The 16,650-nt window shown below is 46.2% G+C and overlaps 1 protein-coding gene across 1 annotated transcript; it reads left to right on the forward strand.

The window, feature by feature from the left end:
* The first annotated feature begins 563 nt into the window (after positions 1-563).
* On the forward strand, positions 564-15,255 carry CRTAM (cytotoxic and regulatory T cell molecule). Its single transcript, XM_010305133.2, has 12 exons — positions 564-661; positions 3,959-4,105; positions 6,855-7,007; positions 7,204-7,335; positions 10,248-10,418; positions 10,990-11,061; positions 11,244-11,309; positions 12,384-12,455; positions 12,907-13,011; positions 13,386-13,532; positions 13,915-13,998; positions 14,891-15,255. The coding sequence occupies exons 1-12, from the start codon at positions 613-615 to the stop codon at positions 15,019-15,021; spliced, it is 1,329 nt and encodes a 442-aa protein (XP_010303435.1). The 5' UTR covers positions 564-612; the 3' UTR covers positions 15,022-15,255.
* Positions 15,256-16,650: the final 1,395 nt, after the last annotated feature.

Below are 16,650 nucleotides of genomic sequence, written 5' to 3' on the forward strand. Positions count from 1 at the left end.
GCAAGCAGAGCAAAGCAAGCCTGCTGCGCACGTGGCGGCACAAGATCCAGAGTGACGCAAGGTTATTTTTCCAGGAATTTAAATTACACAGCTGGGTTTTCAAGCAAACTTGCCGGTTACTGCACTACAGCGGTGTCCACCAAATAAGCTCTGCCTGCCTGGGTGCCTCCTCATCTTGGGGAATTAAATCTGGCACAGTGCACCCATAGGATCACTGCAGCAGGGGTCCCTGGCGGGGTTAGCCCAGGTCCCCAGGGTCCACGTTTCTCTTAACCTTTACCCGCTTCCTCCTCCATGTACATCTCCCCCCACACAGACACTGAGCGAGACAGAGCTGGAGGGGGTGTGAAGTGGAGTGCCCCCAAGTCCTGTCACCCACCAGTTTCATTTTAGGCACCTGTGAGGTCACTGGTTTCTCAGCAGTCACCAACACATAGGAAACACGAGGTGGGGGAAGAGTGGAACAGCAGAGAGAAGGAAAGGAGGCAGAGACCCCGGCAGTGATGAAGTCATGGTAAATCTGCTCCCCCAGTGCTGAAAAGGGACCGGCTGCACAGCAGCCCCGGCAGGGAGAGGAAGTCAGCACAGACCGCCTGCACCCCACACCACAACATGACTTTCACCAGGGTGCTACACATCGCAGCTCTGTTCCTGATGCAAGGTAAGCGATACGCGTTGCCTTGCACGATCTCCCCCTTGCAAGCAGTCCAGCTTGGAGAACTCGATTTCCAGAGCTTCAGCACACCACGCACAAGGCAGCTTTGCTGCTGTTGTTGTTTTCTTGTGGACAATGCTGTATTGTCACCCAATTTCCAAAGCATGTCGGTGCTGCATTCCAGCTGACTCCTAAACCCGGTATCGGTGAGACCAATTTACCTCCTAGCAGCTGGCGGCATGCTGGAGCTGGGAAATCGAAAGATTCTCCCTTAAAATCTGGACAGCAGATCACTGCTTACTTTCCATGGCTTGGATATCTGTGTATGCCTTTGCTCATGTATTGTGTAAAAAGAGGCTAATATAAGAAGTCAGAGTAACTTAGAAAGCACTTGCAAAGTATTTTGAGAATGAAAAGCACCTTAAATGCTCAATCTCCTTACTCCTACTAGAGGATGTAGCTTATACCTACTTTGCTAATCTCCTTTTTCATACACAGGAGAGCATATGAGGTTCATATTTGACCATGTCAAACAGGCAAAGATTTAAGCCTGGAAGGCAGCAAGACAGCTATCTACAGCTCAGGTTTCTCGCAGGCTTCACTCCCGATCTTTGCGGGAGGAATGCACGCACGAGCCTGCTGCTGGCCGAAGCAACAGTCCCTCTCCCTCCTTAACAAATGCTGGAGCAGAAACCGTAGCAGGGCTATTGCTGACGCTTCGTTAATACTCTCACACACAAAGGTGGTGTTAGCAGAGGCCACGTCAATGCTCGGTGTCCAAACAGCGACAAAACTTTCTGTTATACTATATGCTTAGGATGTTTTATTACCATTGATTGTGTTTACCAGAAGCCAGGCCAGTCAGTTGTATCCTTGCTGAACTAGCACTTGCAGTGCCCTTTAGACTCGCTCCAAATGAGCGGCTTTCCCTCTGTTTCAGTGTACGACCCCTTTTCCCCCCAATATTGCCAGACTTCTGCATGATGAATTTGTACCCGCTGACAGCTGCTAGCTGCTCTTGGCCATCAGAATTCATTTGCACTCCCACTCACAGGTCTGCAGCCAGAGGTCAAAACTGACTTACTAAACAGGACGTCTCTATAGGCTACGGTTTTAAAGATAACTCTGAAATGATGCATTGAGCGCATTATCACCGCAACAAGTTCTCTGTGCGCTTTCTGATGGCTAAAATAACAGCAACCAGAGGCATGAGCCATTCTGCTCAGTTGCATCCCGCAATTTCTAGCAAGAAATTGTTGCCCTGTCTTGGCAAGAAGGCGGATACATCGCCGTGCTTGATGCCAGACTAATTATTCCAGGTAGCCAGGGCACCTGGGATCCACACGGTACAACAGCCACCATCCTCCGGAGCTGGCACGGGAGCACCTCCCACACCCCAGTGACTGTACCGCAGCGTGCTACGGTGGCTCGAAGACCACAGCCACGTCAAACTGCCCCCTGTACAAGGAAAGAAATTTGTCCTGTGAGTCATGGTCTGAATGAAGCCGTGGTCTCTCATGGAAATTACATATATGCTCTGTTCTTGGGGCTGCTTTCTTCTGGTTTAGAAAAGCAAGCAACACCCCCACCTTTTCGTGTTCAGTCTCGCTGCTCTCACCTCAAAAGGTGCGACTTGAAAGACCCCACGCTGCTGTTAGCAACAGGAAACCATCGCTATGAAAAAACGCAGAAGGGCCCCATGGAAAACCACAGACAAGGCCCTCTCTGCTGCCTTAACAACATGCACCTCCTGACACTGGTCTTCACAAGTGGAACCCGTGCAAGGAGCTTTTCCTTTTCTGCTGCTCCTCTGCAAATGGCCCGACGTGGCACAAGCCCCGAGAAAGCAGCTGAGACTCTAGCTCTGGGAAACGGAGGCGGGATCTCGAGGAAACGTAAGCCAAAGGCGCTGATGTGCCATACGTGATGGTAAATCGCTTATGGCCGCTCTGAGGTCAGCAGGACTTCAGCAGCGTACGGCGATTCAGAACCCAGCCCTGCGCGGTGAGGACAGGCAGCACATCCGTACTGCACAGGGTCTCCTTAGCTAAAGCAACATACATCATACTTACAAATTGGGAAGTAAAAATACTGAGATATTACAAGGAAATCTCTTCTGCAAGCTTATAGACTCCAAAGATTAGGTAGTGACGAAAGATGAAAGGTCTGCGGTACGTTTGTTATTTGTGAAGTCACAAGCTGCATCGCTGACCGTTTTTCCATGCCGCCTCTGGCCCAGGAAGCGTCGGGTGTGCTAACGCAAGGGTGAGACACGGCAACAGGTCCCCATGGGAAACTATTGCCTAAGGGGAGACGAGTCCTCCCTCTGATTTTAGTGGGAAACATCAGGTACAGCAAGAACGCCCTACGATAGCTTCATTTCTGGTGTATTTTAAAATGTTTGTAAGAAAATGAAAAGCTTTCCTGAAGCCCAGAAAGATTCATTTCCCCAAACTGCAGTGCTCATGTATGCAGTAGGAACTCGGAGCAGACAGCTACCCGGGAAATAAAATCAAAACACACAAAACAGGAATGAAAAATAAAACCCTCTTACTGCCTATTTACTTAACTCTGACCCAGGCACTACTCTTAGTAATTTCTCCGGGGCGTGCTTTTTTCTGGAGATGGCAATTCATTCCAGGCCATCAAATATTTTCACAAAGTGTATTATATATCCTAGAATGTCTGGAGAGAAAAAACACACTTTACTGCCCATCTATAAAATGAACTGGGAGGAGAGAGAATAAAATTTCATTTTAGTAACCTGTGCCAGGCCACGTTTGTGGATCCTGCCTACAAAAGAAGTTTCAAAGCCAGTTCAAAGCAGCTGCAGCATTACATTTTCGAATAAAAAAAGCCTCATTTTTCAGAGGTGCTGATCATTCACTGCTCAGTCGCACACACTTGCAAATCAGGAATGGAACATGGAATAATGAAAATTAATGTTTGTGTTAACATAGAAGGGGGAACGTGCATTAAATGGGTCTGCTATCAATTCTTTGTTGACTCTTGTGGAATAACATTTAATAACTAAGTCTGGTTGTGCTAGCAGGTAAAGATCACAACTGTTAGTACAAGTCCACAACTGTTAGTACAAGTCTTACCCAGTGACTGTGATGACCTATCTAAAGCCTGTGATTTATATTAGTACAACCACACTGGCAAGTTTCCTCATGTAGAAAAACCTTTACACCCTTGAAAATAAAAAAGAAAATTGACATATTACTCTGTGCGAAACATTGTCACTTTACTTCATGTCACGTTTTAATACTTGGGTTTCCCCCCTCCCCCCATCTCTGGCAGGGGATTTTCCAGGAGCTGGCAGTGAAACCGTAATTCTAAAGGAAGGAGAGGACCTAAATCTCCGCTGCACCCTCAGCAGTGACAAAGGTTCTGCCCGGCAGTGGTTAAACCCTCACGGGTTTGCCATTTTTCTCAACGCCCATCGGGGTAAGTGTGAAAACTGAATGCAGCACTTTCCACGTGGGGCTGGAGGGTCACTCAGAAGTGGGCTTCTCCACTCCCACCCATGGCCAGTCTGACTCACTTGCTACCCAACCACTCGAGATGGTTTCACATTCGGCCCCTTTCTGGCAGGAAACTGATGAAATGGAAACCCCCACAAGAGTGGTCTGGCACTAGAGCTTTTAGCTTTTTAGCCACCGCCAGCACCTAAGAGATTAGCACAAAAACCCACTCTTGCCTTACGAGAGAGACAGGAGCGGATGTGCGTGAAAGCCCTGGGTACTCTTCTGCTCATCAGGGAATTTGACATAGTGCATCAAGAGGAAATTTTTAGAAAACCAGCAGTGTTTTCTAATACGTGCTGACAAAGCCAAAGTTAGAAATCTTATGTTCCCTTCCACTCCCTATACCTGTCTCTCTGTCCTTATCTCTCCTCTTGTTGGTTCAAATTTGACAGGTCTCCAAGATGAGGACTGTCTCGGTCTTCCTCATTTGTACAGTACCTAGTCAGCATCCCTGCTTGTTAAAACCTTTAGGCTTTATTGATAATAATGACTGAAGATTATCCAAATGACATTGAGTACCCGATTCCCACTGAAAGTGGCCAGGAACCGAGGGTCCTCTTTGGTAGCTCTGGAAATCCCAGCCACCAGGTCTTGCCACCCCCCATCAAACCAGCCTACTCGTATTTCCCACAAGTATTGCCAATATTTCTAAATGGAAAATGTCATGAGTAACTGTTGCTCCTATTTACTCACTTAGAAGAGCAAGTGGGATGAGTGTTCATTAGCAATTTTAAATGACTCGCACATTTAAGTATTAGGAACTGTTTCCTGTGGAATCCAGAATCCCAAGTTCTGTACTCTCAGCATAATGCATATGAACCATTAGGTTCAAATGGGATCCAAAAACCCTCAGTGCTGAGCCACTGACAGCTAATCAATATGGGAAACAGGGCTATTGCAGCCCACCTTGCACTGCTTTGACATCCAGGCTTCCAAAAACCACAGCAGGCTATGGCAGGGGTTCCTCTCCCCTGTTGCAGTCTATTAGTCCAATCGTGCACCCAAGAACTGCAAGACCTAAGAGGAAATCACTTCTCCATCAGTTATCTCTATTTTTGGCATACACATATGTTCTCAGTATTTTACACCGTAGAGGTAGGCGAGAGTAGCAAGAATTCCTTCATTTATGCAAGTTCTCTATGACCCTGGCTACAAACACAAACTCTTTCTATTCAAACAATTTTGGACCAAGACATTTTATTCTGCCCATATCCAGTTTTAAATATCTCCATCTTTTAATGGCTCTAGCCCTTTTGACGCTTAAAGTTTTGCTGAGTTGACACAGCAATATAAGGTGGTTAGGGAAAGAACATATCCACTTGTATCTATAGGAGCAGACTCTGCCCAGGGTGAACAAAACAGTCTATCTGTCTTAAATCACCTGAGGATTCAACCCGTACTTTCAACATCCCATGATTATCCTTCAGCAAGTCGCATGATATTAACACCCACAAGGACTAGCGTTTGCAAACCATTTGGATCCTCGGATAAGTCAGGCTGAATATTTCCCTTTTGGAATACAAAAGAAAACGGTCCTCGTTTAGGGAGAAATCAAACTTTACACTGCGCACGGACATTTTCATTTTGTATTCTGAATCACCTCTGAGAATCTGTCACATTGCTTCTCCGATAAACCACTTTGTGAATCAGTTCCCTCCAGTCTCACTGTAGCTAAAAATATGACGAGCTAGCTACAAGTCTTACATCATGGTGATTTCAAAATAATATTTAATAATTTCATAAATTATAGTACTGCTGCAATTTTCTCCCAACTCCCAACTTTTTACAAGACCCCACCTAAAAAAAAAAATTAAAAAGATAGTTTTTGAGGTCTTTTTCTCCCTAATGGCTGATACACATCCCCAGTTTCAGTTCAATTTAAGGGCAGAAAGTTACACTTTCTGTGCTGCGATTGCGGGAAAAGTCCATGTGACTTGCTGGCCTGACCCCAAGGACTCCCATGGGTCACCCAGAAGGAGGAATGAAGCAAAGACTAGAAAGTCAAGAGAGAGAAAGGGGACTGTACAGCAGAGTACAGATATCCCAGGAGATGGTCTCATTAAAAATCAAGGTAATTAGACAAGGACAGGAGAAGCAAACCAGCCAATTAATAAGCAATTAATAAAGAGGCGTGTGCTGGCCATAGCATTCATTTATACATCACAAAACACACCCAAAGAGGGGAAGTGATTTTTTCAAGGCCAAATAAAGGCTTGGGGAATGGGGAAGGGAAAGGTTCTCAGTTCATGCATCTGTGCTCTACGTTCAAAGGTCATAATACTTTTCTCACCACGTATCATTTCCTCACACCCCAATGTTTGCTTGTAATTATCCATCTAGACACTTAAAGAACCCAAATTGCTATAATACCTGGGAACTTCAGAATAAGACCCCCTGAAAATAAAAGCGAGAAAAAACATGTAATTTTCCTCGCTGGCAGCACAGACACCCCCCCCGCCCCTTTCTTCAGTTTCCCGCTGCCTCCTCGCTGGCACAGCACCAGCCGGGAATGCTTTGTGTTAGAACTGCTCCCTTACATCAAGCGATGATGAATTAAAAAAAAAAAAAAGTGATAAAAGAAAACTATCCTCATTCATTATTGCTTTGCTTATCTGTCTTCCTCTTATGTACCAACACGTATAGCATGCTGGGTTTTATTTTCCTTACAGCTTTAAGAGATCAGAGGTACAAACTTATCCATTATTCAAAGGATGAATTAGCCATCCGACTGTCTAACGTAACGGTGCGTGATGAAGGCGTATATAAATGCTTCTACTACGGCATGCCGTTCAAAAGCAAGAACAAGACCGTCAAGGTGTTAGGTAAGTTCCTTCCCCTGCTTTGCTCCAGAGGAGCAGAACAACAAAGCCAGCTTCTCACCTCCAGACCTGCATTTTTGCATGCAATTGTACAGTGCTTAGCACAACATAATCCTGTCATCCCCCCGCAATAACACAGCCGTTCGTAAAACTGAGCAGAAAGATGTGCTGTAACCGAGTCTAAACCCTCTTGCTGCAGCTGCTCCTTCCGATCCAGTACTGGAAGTATCCCGAGACACAGGAAGAAGCATAACGCTGTCATGCCATACCCAGGGATGTAAACCACAGCCCCAGATTACCTGGCTGTTGGACAACGGAATAGAGCTCTCCGGTAAGCGTTAAAGGACCAGGGATTGATTACCAACAGGTTCTTCTTATCAGCCTTGGGCACAGTCAAAAATGCTGGAGGGTGAAACACCTTCTGTAACACATCAGCTGGGACTACCACTCATCCCCCACTCATTTAGTGCAAGCTGACCCCCATGGGGCAGGTTTCGAGAAAAGTCAGCGCTAAATTCCAGTGTTTGTGCAAGGCAGAGGGCTCATCTGCTTTGCACACATTCAGCGCAGAACAACAACGCTTGCAACCAAAATCTCTTGAGAGCCTGGAGTGAAACTCCACTGGGGGGAAAAAAAAAAACAAACACAAACACAAAAAACAACCCAAAAATGAAAGCAAAACTCTGCAGGCACAATTTTCACAGCCCAAGTATAAAGTCAGTTAACAAATCCATTATAACTATTTCCACGTTGTAACCGGTAGGGAATTTTTCTCCTCAGCTTTGCCGAGCAGGTCTGCACGCGTCCACGTGGACGCACGGCAGGAGGAACAGCGTCACCGCGTAGCTCGCTTTAACTATATAATTAGCTGCTTTGAAGGCCTCGTTCTAATAATAACCAGTTTATTAGCTGCAACTGTAGCACAGTGCAGAGGAAATGCACATCCGTATCAAAGTGTGAGGAAAATACCCATAGATGCAAATGTATTTTCTTTCACGTATTAGCAAGCTCTTACTTGTATTTTGTATCATCAAGCAACGTATTCAAAGCTTAGCCTGTAATCTTCAGGGCCCCCCCTCAAGATGGCTTTTTTGAACCAAGAGCTCTAGAAAACAACAGAGAAGCATGCTGGCTTGAGTAGAGCTAGAAATCAAGACTAAAGAAAAAAAAATAAAAATAAAAATATCCAGGCTGCCAGACAGACAGGCATTAATGGAACCGCATAAAACCCTATGCTTCAAGGACTCGCACTCGGGGAAGCGAGCCGCAGGAAAGGCAGGGCAGAGAGCTGGCCACGACTGCAGGGGGAAAGGTGCTCTGGAGCTTGGAAAAGCAGGTTCCAAAACCCAGTGTGTTTTTGGGAAGAGGCGGGCTGCACGTGACAGCTGCAAAGTTAGGAACTCAGGGAAGCAATACATCACCTCTGTGTTTCTATATACATTTTTCCAAGCGTTCTTCTAAAAACTAGGGTTTCCTTAAACTTAAAATGACCTCAGACCTGGCCTGATAAAGTATGTTATTCATAACATCACAACACACAACTGAACACCTCCCACAGCACATAAAGCCAACCATGCATTTCTCTGCTTATTTTACAGAAAACTACTCTTACCTCTGTCTCCTCCTTGCCTTTGTAGCACTAACCCAGTCAGCCATCAGAGCAAGCCATACCAGTGAGAACTACCCAAATTTCCACCCCCACGGGCACCTGGGAATGTAATTAAGCACCGCAGGGCCTGCGTTGTGTCTGCTTGCTTGGTTTCATCTGTGGCTGATTTTCAGAAAAAGGAATATTTGCATGAAGAGGTGCTGATTTCACCACGTGCCTGCTTGTGGCAGGCACGAATTAAAAAGATGGAAAGGAAAATGTAACTGTCCTAATTCAGTGTTTCTCAAACTTTCTGCATGCACTTTTCCTTTTTTGAAGGTGACCGTCTTTTGACTAACACTCCTTTCTCCCCCTTCCATTCTCAGCTTTAATCACTTGCTGCAAATATTTATACTAATCAGAAAATAGATAATACATCTTAATTACTGGCAGCACCTCAGTGCTCAGCAGGGGCGAACCAGCTGTAATTACTGAGCTGTTGCTGACAAAGATTATTTCCTTCCTAGCAAAACCACTCTGAAATCCTTTTGAGCTCTTACGTGACCCTGCTGGGGATGGAAAAGAGCGTTGAGAAAATCTGGTCTATGTGATACAGCAAGTTATCTGTAAAGGCTAATTTGGAAGCAAGGAATTTCTGCCATTTAAGAAATAAAGGTGTTACTAAGGGTAGCAGATTAAGAGAAAGCATCACTTTGTTTCCAGAGAACCTTTACATTATAAGCAGACAGTAGAAATTATTGTGCCACCATGGGCATTTCAGGTAAACATCTAAAACCACCTCCCTCTCCACCAAAGCTATCCAAACATGTCTCTGTGTCACATGAAATACATCTTTATTTTTCTGTGTCGTACCAACGAGTAGAAGTCAGTATTACCTACAGGACTAGGAACTACATCAGACAAGTTACACGGCTCTCTCTAATTCATTATGGCAAGGCAATTAATCTTTGTGTTTAACTTCCCCAGCTGCAAAAGGGGGACAGTCAAGCCTGCATTGTAAGGATGATAGAGGACTTGCACAGGATTTCATAGAGTCGTATGTTTATTTATTACAAATGTAAATGTTGCACATCAATATTTATTGTGCATATTTATCAATATGCACACATACCACATAACTTATTTTTGTTCGGGGTAACACATCCATAGCTATTAAGACACAAATTCAATGCCCTTGGATATCACATAGCAGGATCACAACTTTTCTAGGTCTCGGTTGTGCCAGAAAACAGGAGGTTCTTGCCCCGAGGCTCCCCACCGTGGGCCATGCGTGGCTGTGGCACACAGCAAAGCAATTTATTCCGTTCAGTAAGGACCAAACGTGGGTGTTTGGACATTTCGCCGCAGGGCGCTGTGGGGGAATTTCCCCGCGTGAGTCATGAAACCAAGCAGAGGCTTTGGGGCGAGCGCAGGAGGTGCAGCGAGGTCTGCGCTTCAACAGCTGCTGAGGGAGAAAACGTGACCTCGCTGCCTTCGGGCTCCCATGCAATCCATTTACACAACGAACCACTCCTGCACGGTAATCAGGTGCTGCTTTAGCACAGCAAAGTAATGCAGATTGCGCCTGGAAGCTTTTCCATTAAATTGCTCTTGACTAGAAAGCACTTAAATGTTTTCTTCCAATGGGTGTATAGGTGACACTAAGCACAAGTTAGAAGCTGATGGGAAGAAATGGACCACAACCAGCAGGCTGACCGTCCTCGCTTACAGGCCCAATTCAACAGCCAGTTGCATCGTTCGCCACCAAGCACTAAGAGAAGAGAAGTTGACGGCCTCTTTCCAGTTTGAGGACCTCCCTAGGACAGGTACCGCAGGCTCCTTCAGCCGTGGCTATCCCATTTTACCACTCTGAAACAGTGAGTTATGCAGACACACAGGCAAAGCTGAAGCCCATAGTCTACTGCCCCATATGTGGGATCTATTTTTTAAATGAGAGGGCTACTTGGGGCAAAAGAAGAACTCCCAACTAAGATTTGGGGGCTTTTTTCTGCTTCTTAACTACTTTAAAATTCATTAAACATTAAGCTACAGCAGCCCAAACAGATCAGTTGCCCTATGCTGCTGCTAGAATTCAGGTGATGTTTATCCTACAGCTTTAAAGATAACTCCAAGTTTATGTTCTCAAAATGCTGTGAGCTTCCCATGCCTTCTGCTTTTTAGACACATCCACTTGGAAAGCTAGCAGGGAGTAAATATTGTAAATTAACACTGACGCTGCTTGTCTACTAATTCTAGGAGTAGAGTTTGCCTTCTGCCTAGTTACTCATCTTTTGGATGGATTAATTATTCTTACCTTTGTTCACCCATAGATTGCTTGATTCAACAAATGCTTACGAAGTGCTCTGAAAGTTGTACTGCTGTTGGGTTTTTTTTCAGTGACAAAACCAAATCCTGCGCCAGCTGTGCGAGAGGTGGCTACCGGTGTCTCCGAGAACGAGCAATCTACAGGTAGGCATTAACTGCTCGGCATTTTTTTAATTAATGCACAGGTCAGATAAACACAGCATCTATCGCAAAAAATGCCATCCAGTTCCTTTACCTAGAGCTAGGGCTGCAGAAGAGCAGTTGCCATCAGCACTGAGGGACATTTTGCTTGGCCTTCAGAACCGACTTGGTTTTTTTCCCCCCAGTGACCACAGCAGAGCCAGATCTGAACGGCAGCATCGCCTCCACTCCGAATTACCCACAACATACTGGTAAGGGTTTCGCTTTCATTTTTTTTTCCTCATTTCATAGCGTTAAATATATTCAGAGGACAAGGAAGCTGGAGGCGGGAGGGTAGGACTGTAAGTCTAGCCACCGATCAGACAGAGGACCCACAGAGCACAGAGCACACCAGGGCAGGTTTCATTTTTCATGGATCAGTTCAATCAGATCAAAATGTTTCTTCTGATCTCCGTCTTGGGTTTGGGGGGGGTTTCCTTTAGTAACCAAACAACCAACTAGCCCTTCTGCAATACCACAGGATCCAGTAGCTACCAGTCAACGCCAACCCAGCAAAGCCTCCAACCCAATGTCACATGTCCTTGCAAGTTTGGCCTTAGTTACACGGATTTACCAAACCAGGACAGAAATGCTTACCGAGAACAGCGTTACGCTCCACATTACAAACAAACGTGTAACACAAACCAGAGCATTTCTTGCTTGTGCAGGGAGCCCTCGCTTTCAGAGCCATGAAAGCAGCCAAAGCCTCTCTGGTTGGATGCAGAACATCATGAACGTTAGCAGCAGCAGCCAGACCCGGCCACTATCGCTGCGTGGCCGTGAGCCCCGGGGTTGGGATTTCTCTCTGGATGGTTGCACTAGGTGGCACTGTGCAACAACGGTTGCGGTTAGTGAACTGAGGAGGTGTTTCCAGCAGAATGAAGAGGTCCACTTTTTTTTGACCAAAACCCGCCGAGGTTTGCGCACACACCCGCTCAGGCCATGCAGAGAAAAATCAGTTGGCCGGTTTAGAAATACAGGAACTCTTTGTTTCTATTTGTTTAAAAGTGCTACATCGGTGACTACAAACATCACGGAATGGCAACATCCTGATAAACAATTCATACGGATGTTGATAAACATACATGGGAGAGAGCCTGAGTCTTTCACCAGCACTTTCACTAGATGTGCTTACAGAACCGATAAGGAAGAAAATCTCTTACGAATGGAAATTTTTGGTAGACACAGCACGCGTTGCAATGTTAATTTTACAAATCAGTGTTCGTTATACAGGTATGTTGTCTGTGAGTGTAAGAAAGTCGGAGCTCACCTCTCTGTTTGCGCAGGGTCCGAAGTGACGTCAGCTGCAGCAGGAAAGGAAGGACTGGCTGGTTTGTCAAGTTATCGCATCCCCAACGGTACGACCTTACATCATCAGATGTGGCGTGGGGGTGGCAAAGGATGGGGATTCTCACACCGGGTGACTGCACCACTGTGAGCTGTGAAGGCAGGAAAAGAGTAGTCAGGGATAAGAATACCAAAAAAAAAAAAAAAATTTTTTTTTAAAATCTGCTTTAAGGAAAAGGACACATGCTCATTCCTGGTTTTGCAAGCCAGAGAAGCAAACTGAAGGACAGGGAAAGCGCCAAAATGACCAAAAAGTCAAAGCTCAGCTTTGTTTTAATTTGACTATAAATGGGAACCGCTGAGTTCAACAATGTGTACGAGACTCTGAGGATTTTCTGTTTGTAAAGCTTAGGTGGCCTTCAGATTAAAACAAAATACAGCGTTAAGGAAGGGAGAATATGCATTTCTTAACCATGCCTTTACCCTTCAGAAAAAATACTGTTCTCCTTTGCATTCCTCCAGGGACTGAAACAGCACCCAATGGCAATGTCACAGAAAATGAACTTTCCAGGACAGAAACCCCACTGCCAAGTGAAAACGTATCTGCGATTTCCGTCATCACCTTCGGTACGAACTCTTTAATGACAGCTTCCAACTACGCAATGAGCTTTCTTACGCCAAGCTGGTTCTCTCTGACCGCGTAATGGTAATTACGTGGGTAACGCTTGCAATCTTGGGGAGAGAACACAGAAACACAACCGCTTTTACCATCTAGGAAAAAAAGCTAAATTTTACTGTTTGTTGTACCAGGGCATGAGTCAATCAGTTTTTCTCGTTAATATAAGTAGAAAAAATTTTAATCATGTCCAATAAAGTGACTTGTGCACTCCCACCATGTTCATCTAGCCTGGTCCAGGATCTATCTATCGTTCTTGCCTTAATTACCAGAGACTCACAGGAAGCTATTTAACACCACAAACATACGCCTGCCTCTTTTACAGAGCAAGATCTGAAGTCCGAAGGCATCAACAAGAAAGAGAAGAATCTCCTGCTGCCGATCCTGGTGGCTGCTCTGATTTTCGTGCTGCTCATCATTGTCCTGCTTTTTATGAGGAAGCTGAAAAAAGCTCACGGAGTGTGGAAGAGAGGTGGGTGACAGCCATGTTCGAGCAACTGCTGACGCTGCTTTATTCAGAGGGGCTGGAAAGCTGAGGAGCTTCTTCAGCAGAGACAAGACGTGGCTCCTCCAGCCACCGATTAATTGTCCTTCTCCCATAAAAAGTGACCATGACTTGTTGCAAACAACTGCTGACGAGTCCATGTAACTGACGGCCTCGGGCCACGCTTCGACTGACACGAGGTGCCACAAAAGCCAACAAAATTGTTGTCTTGAGCATATCTCTTAGATGGTCAGGATGATTGAACCCCCATTTTATAACTAGTCTCTCGGGATTCTTACGCTCAAGGCAGAGAGCGAGGAAGAGTCATGGAAAAAACTCAACATCTTAATTACGTTTGTTTTCTGCACAGAAAATGATGTTTCAGAACAGACACTGGAGAGTTATAAATCCAAATCTAATGAAGACAGTCCAGGCCACGAGAAGAACGGACACGGTAAAAGCTTTAACCAACATAAACTAATTCCCGTTAGAGCATTGCTACTGACCACAGCCAGAGCAGATTGCAGTCGATCTTAATATACAGGGATATTTGAAAATTGCATGGTTTAAACCTGAATATTCTAAACCTGAACCTTCCATACCTGGAGGTCCACCACAGATACTATAGCTTCAGTAAGAGTGACGCAGAACTGTACAAAATGAAAATCATTGCTTTTTATTTGATAGGTTAGACTGCATAATCACCATGGGTTTATCTAGTTTCTAAATAGAAGCTACTGAGACACTATTAAAAACAATATGCGTGCTATGTACCAGGAATGCTACTATTGTTAAAGTATCCTGAATGGCTCTTACCTGATCTCACCACCTCCAAAACATCAGTGCTTCATCAGTCCTGTCTTCAGCCAGTGACTACAGATGGAGGGAGGTCTGTCAGCCTCCTCAACTGGGTTATTTCTGCTCCACACTTAGACTTCTCTCTAAACAAAGGCAGCTTTCGGCAGGTGAATAAGCCCAGGTGGCAAGAATGAGGGAGCTTTGCCGAGGTCTTTCAACATGGGTTTATTGCAGCACCTAAACGGTATGAAAAGAGAAGGGGGGCTGGTGGTTATTGTCAAAATATTTTCAAAACTTTCCTTCTTTTTCAAATATTTTGAAATATGAAATATTTAAACCACTTCTAGTACAAACTAGTGCCTTGAGTATCGTGTAACCTGCATTAGATCACATCATGCATCCCCGTCTCTGCTGCGACGGATGCCCTAACAATTTGTAGGAATGCACGCCATCTTTTATTGTTCTATAACACTAATTAATTTGTATTTCAAGCAGGTACACACGCGCCCCTTTACAAAATCAGTACTGAATGTGTGTTTATCTTTCAGTTGTCAATCAGAAGTCCAACGTGCAATATGTAACAGAAGGATATGTGGAAAAAACGCAGAAGAATCCTAGAGAAAAAACCATTGCAATAACTGAGAAAATATTTGGATGCGGAAAGGAAACGGATGTATAGCAATGGCGAATCCCTACAACGTGCGGAAGCCCCCCTGTTTCCTGATATTTACACTGCAGCGTTCAGATAGCAACCTGATTTGAAGGAGCAGAATTACAAGCAGCTACCCTCGATCCACAAGCCGGTTGGGACTGCTTTTCTTTAAACAGTGGGACAGGTAGATAGGACCGGCGCTACCAGAAACCTATTAGCAATGAACACACTGATTTACCTGTAATCCTCAGAGGATTTCATTAACCAGAAACAGAGCTCACCGAGCCCATCTCGGGCCCTGTCAGCAGTTAGGGTCCCGGCAAGGGAACGATCAGCCCCGAGGACTGCAGGCCGTGAAGATATTCACCCAATGCTTTGGCCACTTCCTCCGCAAGCACGGGACCGAGGAGGAAACCCCAGGGAGCTGCAAACCAACTGAGGCCTGTATTATCTCATTCCCAGCCCAAACCTGGACGTTCAGCTGTATTTAACCAAGCAGGAAAGCATCCCGATGCCCAAACCATTAAAAACAAAGGTCGTTCCCCCTCGCTAGGACTTCTGCCTCGGTTTCTCACCCGCGCCACGGTGACGTCGCTCTCGGCCGGTCTGCAAGGGGCTCTGAAACCAAACCGTTTGGGTGCTACGATTGTAGAGTCTCCCACCTCACATGAGCTGCCAGGGGTGTCACTGAGAATACGGAGCGGGTCAAACCAGGGGCCGGGCGGTGAAGAGCAAGGGCGGTGTTACACCTGGGACTCCCCAAATCCGGGGACAAAGTCACTGGCGGGATAGCGGGCGAGCTGAGAGAATCGCCAAGGCGTTACGGCAGCAGAGCCCCGCCGATGCCATCGCCGGGAACCTTTTCTGTCGCAGTAACATAAAACTGAATCCCTGAAGTAAAGTAGATGTACGTTACAACAGAGAGCCGTATTTTATTTTTTATTTTTCATTAGAGATTATTATTTCTCACCAGAAGAAAGAAAAATGCTTTTTTTAAAAAAAAAAAAATTAAATAAATGCCCGTCAACTGACCGCATGGGATAATTTTATTTTTAAGCGGAAGGTGGCTTCGCCCTGCGGCCCCTCGCCCGGCCCGGCCGCTACCACGCTCCCGCGGGGGGGGGGGGGGGGTGGTAAGGACACACGACGCGCTCCCCCCCCCGCCGCCTTCGCGCTTGGTAGGTGCGGCGCGGCGTCCGCCGGTGCAGCCATGGCGACGGCTTGCGGCGGGTCGGGGCTGAGGGACTGGGGACAGAGCTGGGAGCTGGGAGGGTGAGGGGACGGGGCTGGGGGGATTGGGGTGAAGGACTTGGGGGTGAAGGACTCTGGGGGGGACGCACGCCTGGCCTGGCTGCTCTCCGGGGGGGCTGAAAGCCTGCCTTCATGCCGGAGAGAGGCTGCTGGGACACGGGTTACAGGCAAGGCCTGACCTGGAGGCGCTGCGGAGGCTGCTCACGGGGAGGCAGTTTCCAGCGAGAGCTTCCTTGCCGGTGCCAGGCTTTCCTCTCCCGGCTGCAGGGTGTGCGACGCCTCCCGGCAGCGATCCGGCAGCGGGACCAGTGTGTACGGGCTGTAAAAGGCTTCCCAGAGGGTAAACTTGCTTGTGACAAGCAGTGCTAACCCTGAAAAATTAGAAATTGTATTTTGCATTTCCAT

This window comes from Balearica regulorum, chromosome 23, assembly GCF_011004875.1.
Source record: "Balearica regulorum gibbericeps isolate bBalReg1 chromosome 23, bBalReg1.pri, whole genome shotgun sequence".
In the NCBI taxonomy this organism is placed as follows: domain Eukaryota; kingdom Metazoa; phylum Chordata; class Aves; order Gruiformes; family Gruidae; genus Balearica; species Balearica regulorum.